This window comes from Chionomys nivalis, chromosome 11, assembly GCF_950005125.1.
Source record: "Chionomys nivalis chromosome 11, mChiNiv1.1, whole genome shotgun sequence".
Lineage (NCBI taxonomy): Eukaryota > Metazoa > Chordata > Mammalia > Rodentia > Cricetidae > Chionomys > Chionomys nivalis.
Genome location: NC_080096.1, coordinates 18,666,606 through 18,679,990, shown reverse-complemented (window position 1 = coordinate 18,679,990; position 13,385 = coordinate 18,666,606). Strand labels below are relative to the sequence as shown.

Genomic DNA, 13,385 nt, shown 5'->3' with positions numbered 1-13,385 from the left:
AGGGGCGTTTCACTGGCTCTGAGGAGATATTGTTGAATCTCTCATTCTCCAACAATTACCTCCAAGGCATGTCTTGGCTATAAACTCCCTCCCACCAGCCTGCTCAAGCCACCGCTGTTTTTCCTTCCTGCCAGTGATTTCCAAAAGTATAAATTGGAAGGCTGGAGAGGTGGCTCAGAGGATAAGAGCATTCTTCCAGAGGACCTGAATTCTATTCCCAGCAACCACATGGTGGCTCACAACCATCTGTAATGAGATCTGGTGCCCTCTTCTGGCGTCTAGGTGAACATGCAGGCAGAATATCCATAATAAAAGTATAAATTGCTGGTAGGTGGTGACACACATCTTTAATCTTTAATCCTACCACTCTGGAGAGGCAGGCAGATCTCTGTGTGTTCATGGCTAGCCTGGTCTACAGAGCAAGTTCCAGGACAGCCAGGGCTACAGAGAAACTCTGTCTTGAATAACCAAAAAAAAAAAAAAAAAAAAGAAAGTATAAATCACTCAGGGATAGTGTCCATGCTTATCATTTTCCAGGTGGCTTCATCTACAGCACCGTAAAAACAGGTCAGTGACTCCCCACTTCCTCTTAGGAGGCTGAGGCTGAAATACAGTGTTTGAGGCCAGCCGGGGCTATACTAGGAAGGTGCTGGGGAGAGAGATAGACCATGTTATTATGTCTTTTTTATATGGTGTCAGGACATTCCTAGCCCCTAAGTGCTTCTCACATGACCCCTTGGAGTGGAATGAACCTTTCACAGGGTTGCATGTGACCACTGGGAAACAAATATTTACAATTCATAACAGTAGCAAGATTACAGTTATGATTTCTTTTTTATATATTTATTTATTATGTATACAATATTCTGTGTGTATGCCTGCAGGCCAGAAGAGGGCACCAGACCCCATTACAGATGGTGTGAGCCACCATGTGGTTGCTGGGAATTGAACTCAGGACCTTTGGAAGAGCAGGCAATGCTCTTAACCTCTGAGCCATCTCTCTAGCCCCAAGATTACAGTTATGAAGTGGCAACAAAAATAATTTTATGGTTGGGGTCCCCACAGCGTGAGGAACGGTATTAAAGGGTCGAAGTACGAGGTTGAGAACTACTGGCCTACGTCAGATGCTCAAGCATGGCCCACCCCTGCCCAGCTCCGGCTGAGGAGTGTCCTAGCCCTCTCACTGGACCGGCTGAGCCGTTTCCCTAGCTCCGGCCTCTAACTAGCCCTGGGTCCCTTTCTGGGTCTGCCCTGTCCCCGCTGCTCCTTATCCTCCGGGTCTCAGCTTCTGGGTCGCTCGTCCTCTACAGGGGTCTCCCTCCCGGCCCCACTCAGTCCTCTGCAGGTCCTGTCAGTAGGCGACCTCGGGTTATCTGTCCATCTGCCTGCTATGGAGTAAGACCTAAGGCTTTGCTTTCCACATGGCTGCATGAGAAAATGCAAGCCCCTCTCTGAGCCTGTCTTCCCTCTATAAAACGGAGATTTGCCTGACAGGGCTGGTTAAGTGTATGGGGCCCTGGGGTCGGACTCTCAGCACAAAGGGAGGGACAGACACCTTAGGGCTAGCCACTGGGTCAGCATTTGTCAAGGATGTTACTGTCATTGTGTTTATCCATACTGTGGTGGAGTCCCCTGGTAGGAGCATATGGATGGAACCAGAGGGAGTCTCACACGCTCCTCAAATGAAGTGTGTTCCAAGCAGGAGGGCTAAACTGTCCCTAGCCGGTTTCCTGTCCCCGCCAAAGTCCTGGAATATGAGAAAGAGAAGAGACATGCTTCGACTGGATTGTAAGTTTATTAGAAAGGCCTTGGACAGATGAACCCTGAGTTACCAGCTGAGGAAATGAAAAAGCCCTCGTCCCCTGTGGCCCACTCCCTGGTCTCCTCTGTCCAGTGGCAGACAGGAGGAGTCTGCCCAAAAAGTGCTCTCTGCCTCCTCTCCACGGGGCTGTCCGACCCGACTGCAGGGGTCACTGTGGAAGGGCGATGCGGATGCTGGTGCCTGGAGCTAACAGGGCGGCGTCCTCGCGGAAAGTGGTTCTGGAACTCCAGAACAGAACGGAGAGGCGGGGACCAGTTTCTGCTGAATAGCCAGTGGGCGACTCTGAGAGGCAACACTGGGCTGCTTGGAGGTGTGTGCAGATGGCTCCACGGCCAACAGAGGGGCGCTTAGGGGACGCCCCCAAAGCTGATCACGGTCTCTATGTGACTCTGCTCCTCCCGGGACTGCAATGGCCAGAAAGGCAAATGGATCTTGTAAAAATCCATGGTAGATTATGCCATTTTTTTTTCTCCCTTAGAAAACAGTTTGTACAGTGAATGGATCTCACACACAGAGCCTGAGCCCAGAGGAGTCCGTGCTAGGGAGGAAGGCACTTCACACCGTCACTTGGGTGATCTGGGCTGGCTACTTCCCGGGCCCTTAGGACTCCACTCCACTTGGTCCTGCGACTCAGGCCCGTTCCCTCTGGGAAGGACTCTGCCTCCAAGGAGTTTGTCTGCAGTGTGGTTCACAGAGTGGTGGATGGCAGCTTCCTCACCCGCCGCTGGGCCAGGATAGATGACTCAATCGGCTTCAGCTGGGGAGTGGGTTTGGTGCTATTGAGTGCAGAGTAGGTAGCTGCCATGGCTCCCTAGGAGAGAGGGTAGGAGAGCAAACCATGAGGGACAGCAGACAGACAAAACACATGAACCCCAGGGTGTGGCCCGCCCCTCCCACTGTCCACCCAGCCCACTGTCCCTAGCCTTGGTGGCAGTTTATGGCCACTGGTTTTCCCTGGAACACAAGAATACAATGACACTATTGCATATAAGTCTGGGATCCCCTGGGGGCAGGGCTATGTCTTTTGGCTCATCTGGTTTCGGGCACAGACAGAACTGCCTGGCTCTGCCGCTTCAGTCCTTGCTATACCCCCCTGGGCTGAGACCCCCCCACCCCCACATTCAATAGCCCCAGGCCCTCATGGCCACCTTCACAAGCTGCAGGTCTTGGTGGGACAACTGGCTCTGGGGCAGCTTGTCTTTCTGGGTGATCCACGGGTGTTGCAGGACCTGCTTGGCTGTGAGGCGCTGGTGGGGGTCCACATGCAGCATCTTAGATACCAAGTCCTGGAGACACAGTGGGCAGGGAGGCGATGGGTGGGGCGCCGAGGAGGCAGACAGCTGTGCCCCACCGAGTGCCACACTGATCGCCAATGACTGGAAGGCAATCGTGCCCAGCCACCTCTGGCCTGCGCCCTTACAAATGCCCCTGCAAACAGGCAGTGGTGGCACACCCCTTTAATCCCAGCACTTGGGAGGCAGAGGCTGGCAGATCTCTGAGTTTGAGGCCAGCTTGGAGCAAGTTCTAGGAAGGCTCCAAAGATACACAGAGAAATCAAAGCCTTCCCCTAACAACAGCTCAGGAAACTTTCTCTTCCATCTTTGTTGCTGCAGGCATTGTGGGTTGACATCTTTCTCCTCCTCCCCTTTCAGCAAGTTACGTGAAAAGGTGGAACCTGCCTAAAGACGGGGGTCGGGGGGTGGTCAAGGAGACACAGGTTCGAATCTAACCCTTCCTGGGATGAGAAAGAGTTTGCCTGGCTGGCATGCACGAGGAGCTGGACTCCGTCCCCAGTACAATGAAGAACAAAAACAAAGAGAAAAATCCATGAAAAAGCACGCTAGGTATTCAATCCCAGCACTTGGGAGGCAGAGCCAGGGAGATCAAGAGTTCAAAGTCAACCTTAGCTAGTAGGCTTGAAGGCCAGCAAGGCCTGGGAGAGACCATCTTTGATGTAAAAATCAAAACAAGCTCAGTGCTTACCGCTCTCCTCAAGGCCTGGAGTTCAGTTCCCAGCCCTCTTGCTAGGAGGCTCACAACAGGTATAAACCCAGCTCCAGGGGGCCCTGTGCCTTCTGGCCTCTGCGGGCACCTGTACTCAAATGCGCATTCCCGCACACACACATAGAATTAAAAATAAAAATAAGGTGTGGGGTGGTGGGGCACACCTTTAAACCCAGTACTGGGGAGGCAGAGGAGGACGGAGCTGGGTGAGTTTAACGCCAGCCTGGTCTACAGACCTGGCTCCCGGATAGCCTAGACTACACAATGAGACCAAACCCAACCCTGAAACAGCAACAGAACCTCAAACAATTAAAAACCCTAAACTCGGCTCTTCTACTGAGCTTGAGTGTCCTGGGCAGTTACTTAACTTTCTGAGCCTCAGTGTCCCTCAGAAACAGGGGACAGTACCTGCCTCCAACACTGGTGTAGGCAGTGCTGTTCGTGACAGGTTCAGCCTGATCTAGCCAGGGGTTCTTGGTAGAAACTTCCCAATACCGAGAGTTCAAGCGCAGTCTCCTTTGGGAAGGGACCACTCAGGGCAAGGGCAGGTACCCACACGTCTGGCCAAAGAGACCAACCTCGATGTGCAGGTCTGTAATGCCTACCGCATCGACTTTCCATAGAGATTGGGTTGGGCAGCTCTCCGCATCCCGTAGGGCCCAGAACATGGAAGGGTTAGTGACGTCATCCAGACAAATGGGGAAGGCTGCAGGAAACCCACCCGTGAACTGTGCAAGAGCCCGGATGTCAGCAGGCTGGCTTCGTCCTTCAGACTCACCTTGGCTGTCTCTGAGACGGTGTTCCAGTTTCCCCCACTGAGGGTAAACTTCCCGCTGCCGATCCGGGTGAGGATCTCCTCTGGGGTGTCGCTGGGTCCATTGGCAAATGGAGTGTATCTAGAGAAGTCCCCGAACCCGGCTTTAGCCTCTGGCCTCCATCCTGGTCCCGGGAGTAGGTTAGGGGGTTAGCAGTTCCCAGAGGCAGGGCCACGGGACCAGCATTCACACTCACCCTGCCAGCATGGTGTACAGCAGAACGCCCAGGCTCCAAATGTCACAGCCTTCATCATAGCCCTGACGTTTCAGCACCTGGCCGGGGGTGGGGCGTGAGGCGTGAGGGAAGTGGTCAAACTCAGGGGCATTCGGAAACAGTTCCCAGAAGGGTAGGAAGCAGTCCTACCCGTGGGCTATAGGTCTTCCCTTGGGTCAGGGTCATGAACACCAGTTCTAGACAGCATGGGGCCTTTGAAAGCAGGCACAAGCGCTCCTGTTGCCTCCAATTACCTCAGGAGCCACAAAGTTGGCTGTGTAGCAAGGCGTCATGAGAAGTCCGTTCTCAGCCCGCAGCTGCTTGGCAAAGCCAAAGTCACAGATGCGCAGGCACTCGGGGTTCCCGGACTCATCCACATACAGGATGTTACTGGGCTTGAGGTCCCTATGGACGACCTAGGGGCAGAAGGCTGGGTCAATATATGGTGGTGGAGGGACCAGTGACCCAGGCCAACGTCACAATTGGGAAAGTCACAGGGACCCAAAGAGAGGGAGGAAAGTGTTGAAGTACCCTATGCCGGTATACCGCCTTTGAAGATGGTGTGGCGGGGTGCCAGGGCGCACGGCCTGGAGTCAGTTCTCTCCTCTACCTTGTGGGTCCTGTCAACTCGGCTGTCAGGCTTGGCAGCAGGCACCTTTACTTGACGAACCATCTCACCCGCTCTGCTGCCTTGCTGAGATCTCCATGAAGATGCCTGTGGCTCTAAGCCCTGCTTAACAACTCCCCCTTCAGTATGCTCATCCTCCACGCTCTTCTGGGGCAGCTCCCTCCTTCCTACAGTAGGGGTCCTTTTCCCTTTTCTTCTTCCTTTTTTAAAAAGATTCTTCTTTCCCTGTACTTCTCTATTTCACCAACAAACTCTGCTGGCTCGGCCCAGGCGCTCTCAGCCCCTCTCCTGTCAGGAATCCTGTCCCCAACACCATCACCAGCCCTGAGACTCTGCTGTTGCCAGAGGGAGTCAAGGGATCAGTGAGATGGCACTGTCAAGTGTGATGCCTGAGTGTGATCAGATTCCACATGGAGCATCTACTCCCGTAAGTTGTCTTCTGACTGCCACATGCATGTGCCACAGCATGCACACATGCACGCATGATCACTCTTGACTACACAGTTAGTTAGAGGTCAACCTGACATACACTTTCCTGTAAACAGTCAACCATCCAACCAACAGAAGCAAGCTAGAAAGATGGCTTAATCCCAGCACTCAGGAGGTAGAGACAGGTGGATCTACAGAGCTAGTTCCAGGACAGCCAGAGCTACACAAAGAAACCCTGCCTCGAACTTCATCCTTCCCTCAAAAACACAACCCTGGCAGAACAATCGTGAGGACCAGAGTAGGGTTTTAGATCCCAGAACCTACAGAAGAAACTGTGTGCTGTGCCTGTAACCCCATTTCCAAATGGGGCTGGCAGAGACAGGCGGATTGATAGAGCTGGCTGCCTTCCAACCTAGCCAAGAAAATTTGAGCCCTAGGGAAAGGGAGAGACCCTGCCTGAAAGGAAGAGACGGAGTAACAAAGAATATGTAACACCCTCTTCTGGCCCCCACATGTTGGTACGCACACACACACACAATCTCACAGACACATAAGCCTTTTTAAAAATGTCATTTCACAGTCATGACTCATTACACCTCAGTATCTGGGTAGGTAACATTTTTCAGGAGGAAGCAGACCCTGAGAGAAAAACTGAGAAACAAGGGCAGGACTTGAACTCAGCCCTGACCATGGTCGCAGGATCTTTTCAGGTTAGTGTGGCACAAAGAACATTTTTGGGGAACAGGGATAGGGAAGTTTGTGATCTTGCCCTGCCCTAGCAACCTAAGAAATGAGTAAGTCTGACGGGAACCGTGCCTCATCATGGCTGGCACAGAGGGGGCGGGGCCCAGCTGGGAAAAGTGCCATAGTATCCACTGGCCATCAGTGTACACCATCACAAAAGTCACAGCAGGCTGGGCAGGCCCGAAAGAACCAGACACCGGACTAAACACTGCTCCTGCGGGCACAAAACCTTTGTTTTTGTGAGACAAGGTCTTGTTATGTAGTTCAGGCTAGCCTGTAGCTTGTTACATAGCAGCCCAGACTGGCCTCAAAATCATGATCCTCTTGCCTCAGACTCTTGAGTGCTAGGGTTACACGCAGGTACCACCACGTGTGTGCCCCACCCCCCACGTACTGTGACCGGAACTCAGGGCCTCAAACACAGTAGACAAGCACTCTATCCACCACTGAAGAAAGCCTTCAGGGGAGCTTCAACCAGTATTAACTTGAGAATGAAACAGGAAAAGGAAATATTTACTATTTGATCTGACACACTTAAATATTAGTCTGCTTGTGTTGACCATTTAAGAAAACAAAGCCACTCCAAATATGACCATTAAAAAGACACGTGCCAACCAAACCAAAGCTTTGGTTATGAGGTAAAGTCCCCTATAAAAGAATGCTGGGCCCCTGAGATGGTTCCATTGGTAAGGGTACGTGCAGGCAAGTCTGATGACCCAAGTTCGATCCCTACATGTTGAAAGGGGATCAGTGACTTCCACAAGTTGTCCTCGAACCTCCACCCACGCACACAGTGACACACGTATGAAATTAAGTAAACAAGTGTGAAAGAATTCTCCTAGCAAGTTCTACATAATCAAACGCTGCCATTTTTCCAAGTCTAGCAAAATACTCGATCCAAAGACTCTGAGAGGATAAATCCATTAAGACAAGGGCTTCCCAATGAGGAAGTGGGGTTGCTCCCGCCTGGCTTGAGTAATCAGGGGAGGCTGTGTCTGTGGATGCTATGCAGGGTCAAGGACAATGTCACACTGAGAGGACAAGCGAGCTTGCTCCCCGCCCCCATTGCCTAACATAACCCATAGCGACCAGATCGTCCTGCGAAAGAAGAGCCAGCGCATAGGTACAAACGGGAGCCCAGCTGTTCTACATAACCAGCCCAGGTCCTGTGATTGGCACCTAGGCATGAGCAGAAGAGATCCTGAGTCTGTGCACCCGTGAGGACATTATGACCCCTACCCACTTCCATCCCAGTCAATAAAACATGGACCTGGAGGCCATGTCACAATAAGCCCCCTTTCCAGAGTCCTCCTCTATAGACAGCCTGTTAAGGACAAAGAAAACTGGAATTCTTGGAGGCCAGTGGCCTGTAATAGTTAAGTACTCTTGCTGGATTTTGGTACTCATGTCTATAATCCCATCCCTGGGGAGGATGAGGCAGGTTGATCTCTATGAGTTCCAGGCCAGCCTGGCGAGGTTGAATAGTGAATTCAGGATCAGCCTGGGCTACATAGCAAGTTTCAGGCTAGCCTAGGTTATATTACAAGACCTTGTCTCAAAACAATAAACAAAAGCAGGGCATGATAACGCACACCTTTAAAGGAGCACTCTTGAGGCAGCAGCAGGTGCATCTCTGAGTTCAAGGCCAGCCTGATCTACTAAGTGAGTTCTAGGACAGCCAGGGCTACTTAAGAGAAACCCTGTCTCAAAATACAAACTAACAACAAAACAACAAAACTAGTTAAGCCTTCTACATAATTCATTTAGATCTCAGACCTTGGTTGGCCTTCCAAGCCTTATTCCCACTCCTGCAAGAAAGTGAAGTAGAATTAAGACTTTAGGGCAGTGTGTACCTGGCACACATGAGGACTTAGGTTTGATCCTCAGCATGGACAAAAAAGACTCTTCCTCCCACTCATCAGGACACGCAATGGATGCCAATGGTGAGGCACGGGACTGCAAAGGGCTAGAGGAGCTGCAGCAAGTTTCAGTGTACCAGAAACACAGCCATGACGTGAATTACAAAGTAACACAATTGATGCTGCCAAGAAATGACAGGTTCAGAGCCGGGATGTTCCGAGGAAACACTGATCTCTTTTACATGTACGTCGCTTACCAATAGGAAAGTCTTGCACCGCAGATGACATTGCTGTACACTTTATGTAAATAAAGGCGCATGCGTCACTACCGCCCCGCTGCACATACAAATTTTTAAGTACTTGCCACGCATGCTGGTTAATTCTTTGTCATCACGACACAAACCACAGTCATCTTAATGAGAAAATGCCAAAATGCCTCTATCAGACAGGCCCGCAGCAAATCTGTGGGGCAGTTTCTTTTTCTTTTTTGGTTTTTCGAGACAGGGTTTCTCTGTAGCTTTGGTGCCTGTCCTGGAACTTGCTCTGTAGACCAGGCTGGCCTCGAACTCACAGAGATCTGCCTGCCTCTGCCTCCCATGTACTGGGATTAAAGGTGTGTGCACCACCAACGCCCAATGTGGGGCGTTTTCTTGATTATGACTGATTTGAATGTGGGAGCCCATCTCCTTTGACAGCAATACCACCTCTGCACAGGTAGTCAGTCCTGTGATGGGAGAATCCCCTCTGTATGCTGTGAATGTTTTATTACCAATGGTTAATAAAGAAGCTGCTTTGGCCTATAGCAGGGCAGAATACAGTCAAGCTGAAAGAGATATAGAGAGAAAGTAAGCAGAGTCAGGGAGACGCCATGTAGCTGCTGAAGGAGACAGATGCCGGATCCTTACCAGTAAGCCACAACCATGTGCCAATACATAGATTAATAGAAATGGGTTAACTTAAGATGTGTTAGCTCGGAATATGCCTGAATTGTTGGCTAAGCAGTGTTGTGATTAATAAAGTGTCTGTGTAATTATTTTGGGTCTGGGAAGCCGGGAAACAAAAGAGCAGTCTTGGCCTACAGTCCTGGGTTATATAAACCAAGTAAACTGGGGCTGGAGAGATGGCTCAGCGGTTAAGAGAGCTGCTGCTCTTCCAGAGGACCCAGGTCTGACTCCCAGCACCCACAAGGGAACTAACAACTGTCTATGATTTTAGTTGCATGGGATCCAATGCCCTCTTCTGGCCTCTTTAGGCACTGGGGTAATGCATGTGACACATATATGCTAGTAGGCAAAATATCCACATAAAATATACATAAATTAGTTATAATGATAATAAAGGTAAGCCAAGCAAGCTACAAATCAGTAAGCACTGCTCCTCTGTGGTTCCTGCCTCCAGATTTCTGCCTTGACTTCCCTCAATGCTGGAAGTCTAACCAAAATAAATCTTTTTCCTCCCCAAGTTGCTTTTGGTCATCATGTTTTACTTCAGCAACAGAAAACAAAAGAGGATACCATGTAAACATGGGAACTGAGTCCAGATCTTTAGAACCCATGTCAACACGCGGCAGATCTGGCAGGCTGCTTGTAACTGCAACACTTATGAAGTGGAGACAGGGACCCTGAAGTCAGCAGGCTTCTGGATCAGTGAGAGACCCTGCCTCAAAACATACAGTGCAGTGTGACCTCTCTGACCTCCATACTCAGGCACACGTGTGTATGCAAACCTGCCCACATACACGCCTATACAAATGCAATCTTACATATACATACATGTATACATGTGAGGGGGTGGTGGCACACACCCTAGGCTCTCTGCCAATTTGTGGTGATCTTTTTCTCTTGGCTAGGCCTCTTAAGTGCTGGGATTAAAGGCGGGCTGCCATGTCTGATTCACTGTCGTGTCCCCCTGCCCCCCCCCCAACTTGGATAGGTAAACCAGGCAGGTCTCAAAGTCAGAGAGATTCATCTGCCTCTGCCTCTTCAGTGCTGGGATTAAAGGCACGTGACCCCAGGCTGACGTCACTCCTAACCCTCTCACTGTCTGATCAGAAGAACCCAAAGCATCCCATGACCTAGAGAGAACTGAAAAGTGACTCAACTATGAGGAACTTTAGCCTCCCACTTAGCTTTTCACCCAGGGCAGCATCAATCAACAAAGAAGGCCACACCCTGCTCTTTGGCCCCACCCACTCCCTCTTCTTTAGTACTTGGATCAACCTCTCCCTCTTTGAAGCCCCAAAGCTCCCCACAGGGACCCTTGCACCTTCCAAACAAAATCTACTCTTCCCCTCAACTTCTAGTCCCCCTACCCTACCCGTGGTGTGATCCCAGGGAAGCAACCTTACACTCAGACTTCTGACCCGCCGAGGGTCATCTAATTCAGGACTTTATGGAAATCCAAATGGAATTCCACAAAGGAAGCTTTCCCTTAAATTAAACCTTAGTAAGGCAAACGACACACAGCAGGTGCTGGCCAAATGTTCCTGAGCCTGGCCTCATCGCTTCCTTCCACCTACCCTCCCCTGGTCCCCTCTGACTGGCAATTTGGAGACTGCCACTCCTGAGGCAGCCAGTTCTCACACTCTGCCCTCATCATCGAGACTTACCCCCTGGGAATGCAAATACTCCACGGTCTTGCTGATGGTATGCAGGACGAAGCTGGCCTCCCGCTCCGAGAAGAACTTCTGCCGCAGGATCTTATCCAGCAGCTCGCCGCCCCTCATCAGCTCTGTCACCAGGTACACGTGTTTGCCATCATCATACACCTGCCAGACACATCGCCATCAGGCTGGGACCCTCGGCTGCCAGGTCTCCTGACAAGGAAGTCTTAGGGCTGGGTTCTGCCACACTGCAGTGACCCTGCTGGGCCTCCACCCTTCCGGGCCACCACTGCTGGGCAGTGGGTGTTGGCCTCATCCCTGGTGGTTAAAGAGGGCTCCAGGAACACCCGAGTCAGCAAGGGAGGGCTCAGGGACCCCTGCCTCTTCTCATGAGCACTGGAAAGGGGCCCTGATGTCACCAACAAGGACCCCTCCCCACTCACATCTTTCAGGGTGATGATGTTGGGGTGCTGTCCATACCGCAGTAGAATCTCGATCTCCTCTGATGGATCCCGCTTGCTCTTGTCAATAACCTGAAGACAGCAGGAGACATGGCAGTGTCAGGAGCACAGGCCCCATGGTCTGATTCTCTCTGCCATGAAGCCCATACCATAGGGCCAGGGAGAATCAGTCCCATGCCTGCTATAATCCACAGACCCTCCCATCAAAGTGCCATGGGTACACTGGCCTCACCCCCAACCCAGCAGCCTTAGAGATATGGTTGGGAAGCCGACCTTGACAGCGTACTCCATGTTGGTGGCCTTGTGGACACATCGCTTACACACGGAATAGGAGCCCACACCGATGGTCTCTTTTACCACGTAGCCATCACTGAAAACTAAGTTCTTCCCATGGAGTTGCTGTAGGAGACAAGAGTCAGCTTGACCCCAGGTGCCCCGGTCCAGGGTCATCCCTAAGATCAGGCCTTGCCTCAGTAAAGATGGCATGGAGAAAGGAGAGTCAAAAGGCCTAAGTGTTATCTGCTGTGACCTTAGTCAAGAACCTGCCCCGCCAGGCAGTGGTGGCGCACGCCTTTAATCCCAGCACTAGGGAGGCAGAGGCAGGAGGACCTCTAAATTTGAGGCCAGCCTGGTCTATAGAGCTAGTTCCAGGACAGAGTCCAAAAAACCCTGTCTTGTAAAACAAAAGAACCTGTCCCTTCCTGAGCCTCAGTTTCTACTCTCTGCAATGGCACACTCACGGCAGTGTACAGTCACAGGGGCACGCTCACCGTGGTGTACAGTCACAGGGCACACTCACCTCAGTGTACCGTCACAAGGGCACACTCACCGTGGTGTACAGTCACAGGGCACACTCACCATGGGTACAGTCACAGGACACACTCACCGTGGTGTACAGTCACAAGGGCACACTCACCGCGGTCTACAGTCACAGGGGCACACTCACCGTGGTGTACAGTCACAGGGGCACACTCACCACGATGTACAGTCACAAGGGCACACTCACCACGGTGTACAGTCACAGGGGCACGCTCACCGTGGTGTACAGTCACAGGGGCACACTCACCACGGTGTACAGTCACAGGGGCACACGCACTGCGGTGTATAGTCACAGGGGCATACTCACAGGGGCACACTCACAGCGGTGTACAGTCACAGGGTAGCCCAAGCGGGGGAGATGGGGGACACAGCAATACACGAAACAAAATGGAAGAGGGCAGACCAGGAGAACCAGACACTGAGAAGTTCATGGTTTTAAGAGCCTACATAGATCTAAGCTGGATAAAAACCCAACTATATCTTAGGACTTCCATTTAATGCAGCTTTAAGTAATGGGTCCCTGTTCTTGGGGTATCTGGGTCTATACCATCATGTCTCAAGGTTGGTATATACTTTATATAAAGATAAATATATTGAGCTAGGTAGTGATGGTGCACACCTTTAATCCCAGCACTTGGGTGGCAGAGACAGGTGGATCTCTGTGAGTTTGAGGCCAACCTGGGCTACCCTATGTTGAAAAACCATATATATATATATATATATATATATATATATATATATATATATACTGTTAAGATTTATTCATTATTAAATTTAAGCATGTGGATGTATGTTATGCGTGGGTGGATGCCTGTATCGATGCCTGTACCAGAAGAGGTCATCAGATTCCCTGAAACTGGAGTTAGAGATGGTTGTGAGCTGCATGAGGACGCTGGGAACTGCTAGAGCAACAAGTGCTCTTAATTAATGAGGCATTTCTTCAGCTCATGGCTCAAGGTGGTTTTTGAAGATTTATTTATTTATATTA

At 51.0% G+C, this 13,385-nt stretch overlaps 1 protein-coding gene across 3 annotated transcripts in view; it reads right to left on the bottom strand.

Moving 5' to 3' along the window:
• Positions 1-1,776: 1,776 nt before the first annotated feature.
• Rps6ka1 (ribosomal protein S6 kinase A1) overlaps positions 1,777-13,385 on the bottom strand; it is a 39,423-nt gene continuing 27,814 nt past the window's right edge. For all 3 annotated transcript variants that reach the window (XM_057783776.1, XM_057783777.1, XM_057783775.1), the window contains 8 exons: positions 11,852-11,977; positions 11,561-11,650; positions 11,124-11,282; positions 5,110-5,271; positions 4,838-4,914; positions 4,605-4,722; positions 2,971-3,108; positions 1,777-2,633 (listed from right to left, as the gene is read on the bottom strand). In XM_057783776.1, the coding sequence (XP_057639759.1) occupies positions 2,511-2,633; positions 2,971-3,108; positions 4,605-4,722; positions 4,838-4,914; positions 5,110-5,271; positions 11,124-11,282; positions 11,561-11,650; positions 11,852-11,977 (993 nt within the window). In that variant the 3' untranslated portion in view covers positions 1,777-2,510. The remainder of the gene's footprint in view (positions 2,634-2,970; positions 3,109-4,604; positions 4,723-4,837; positions 4,915-5,109; positions 5,272-11,123; positions 11,283-11,560; positions 11,651-11,851; positions 11,978-13,385) is intronic.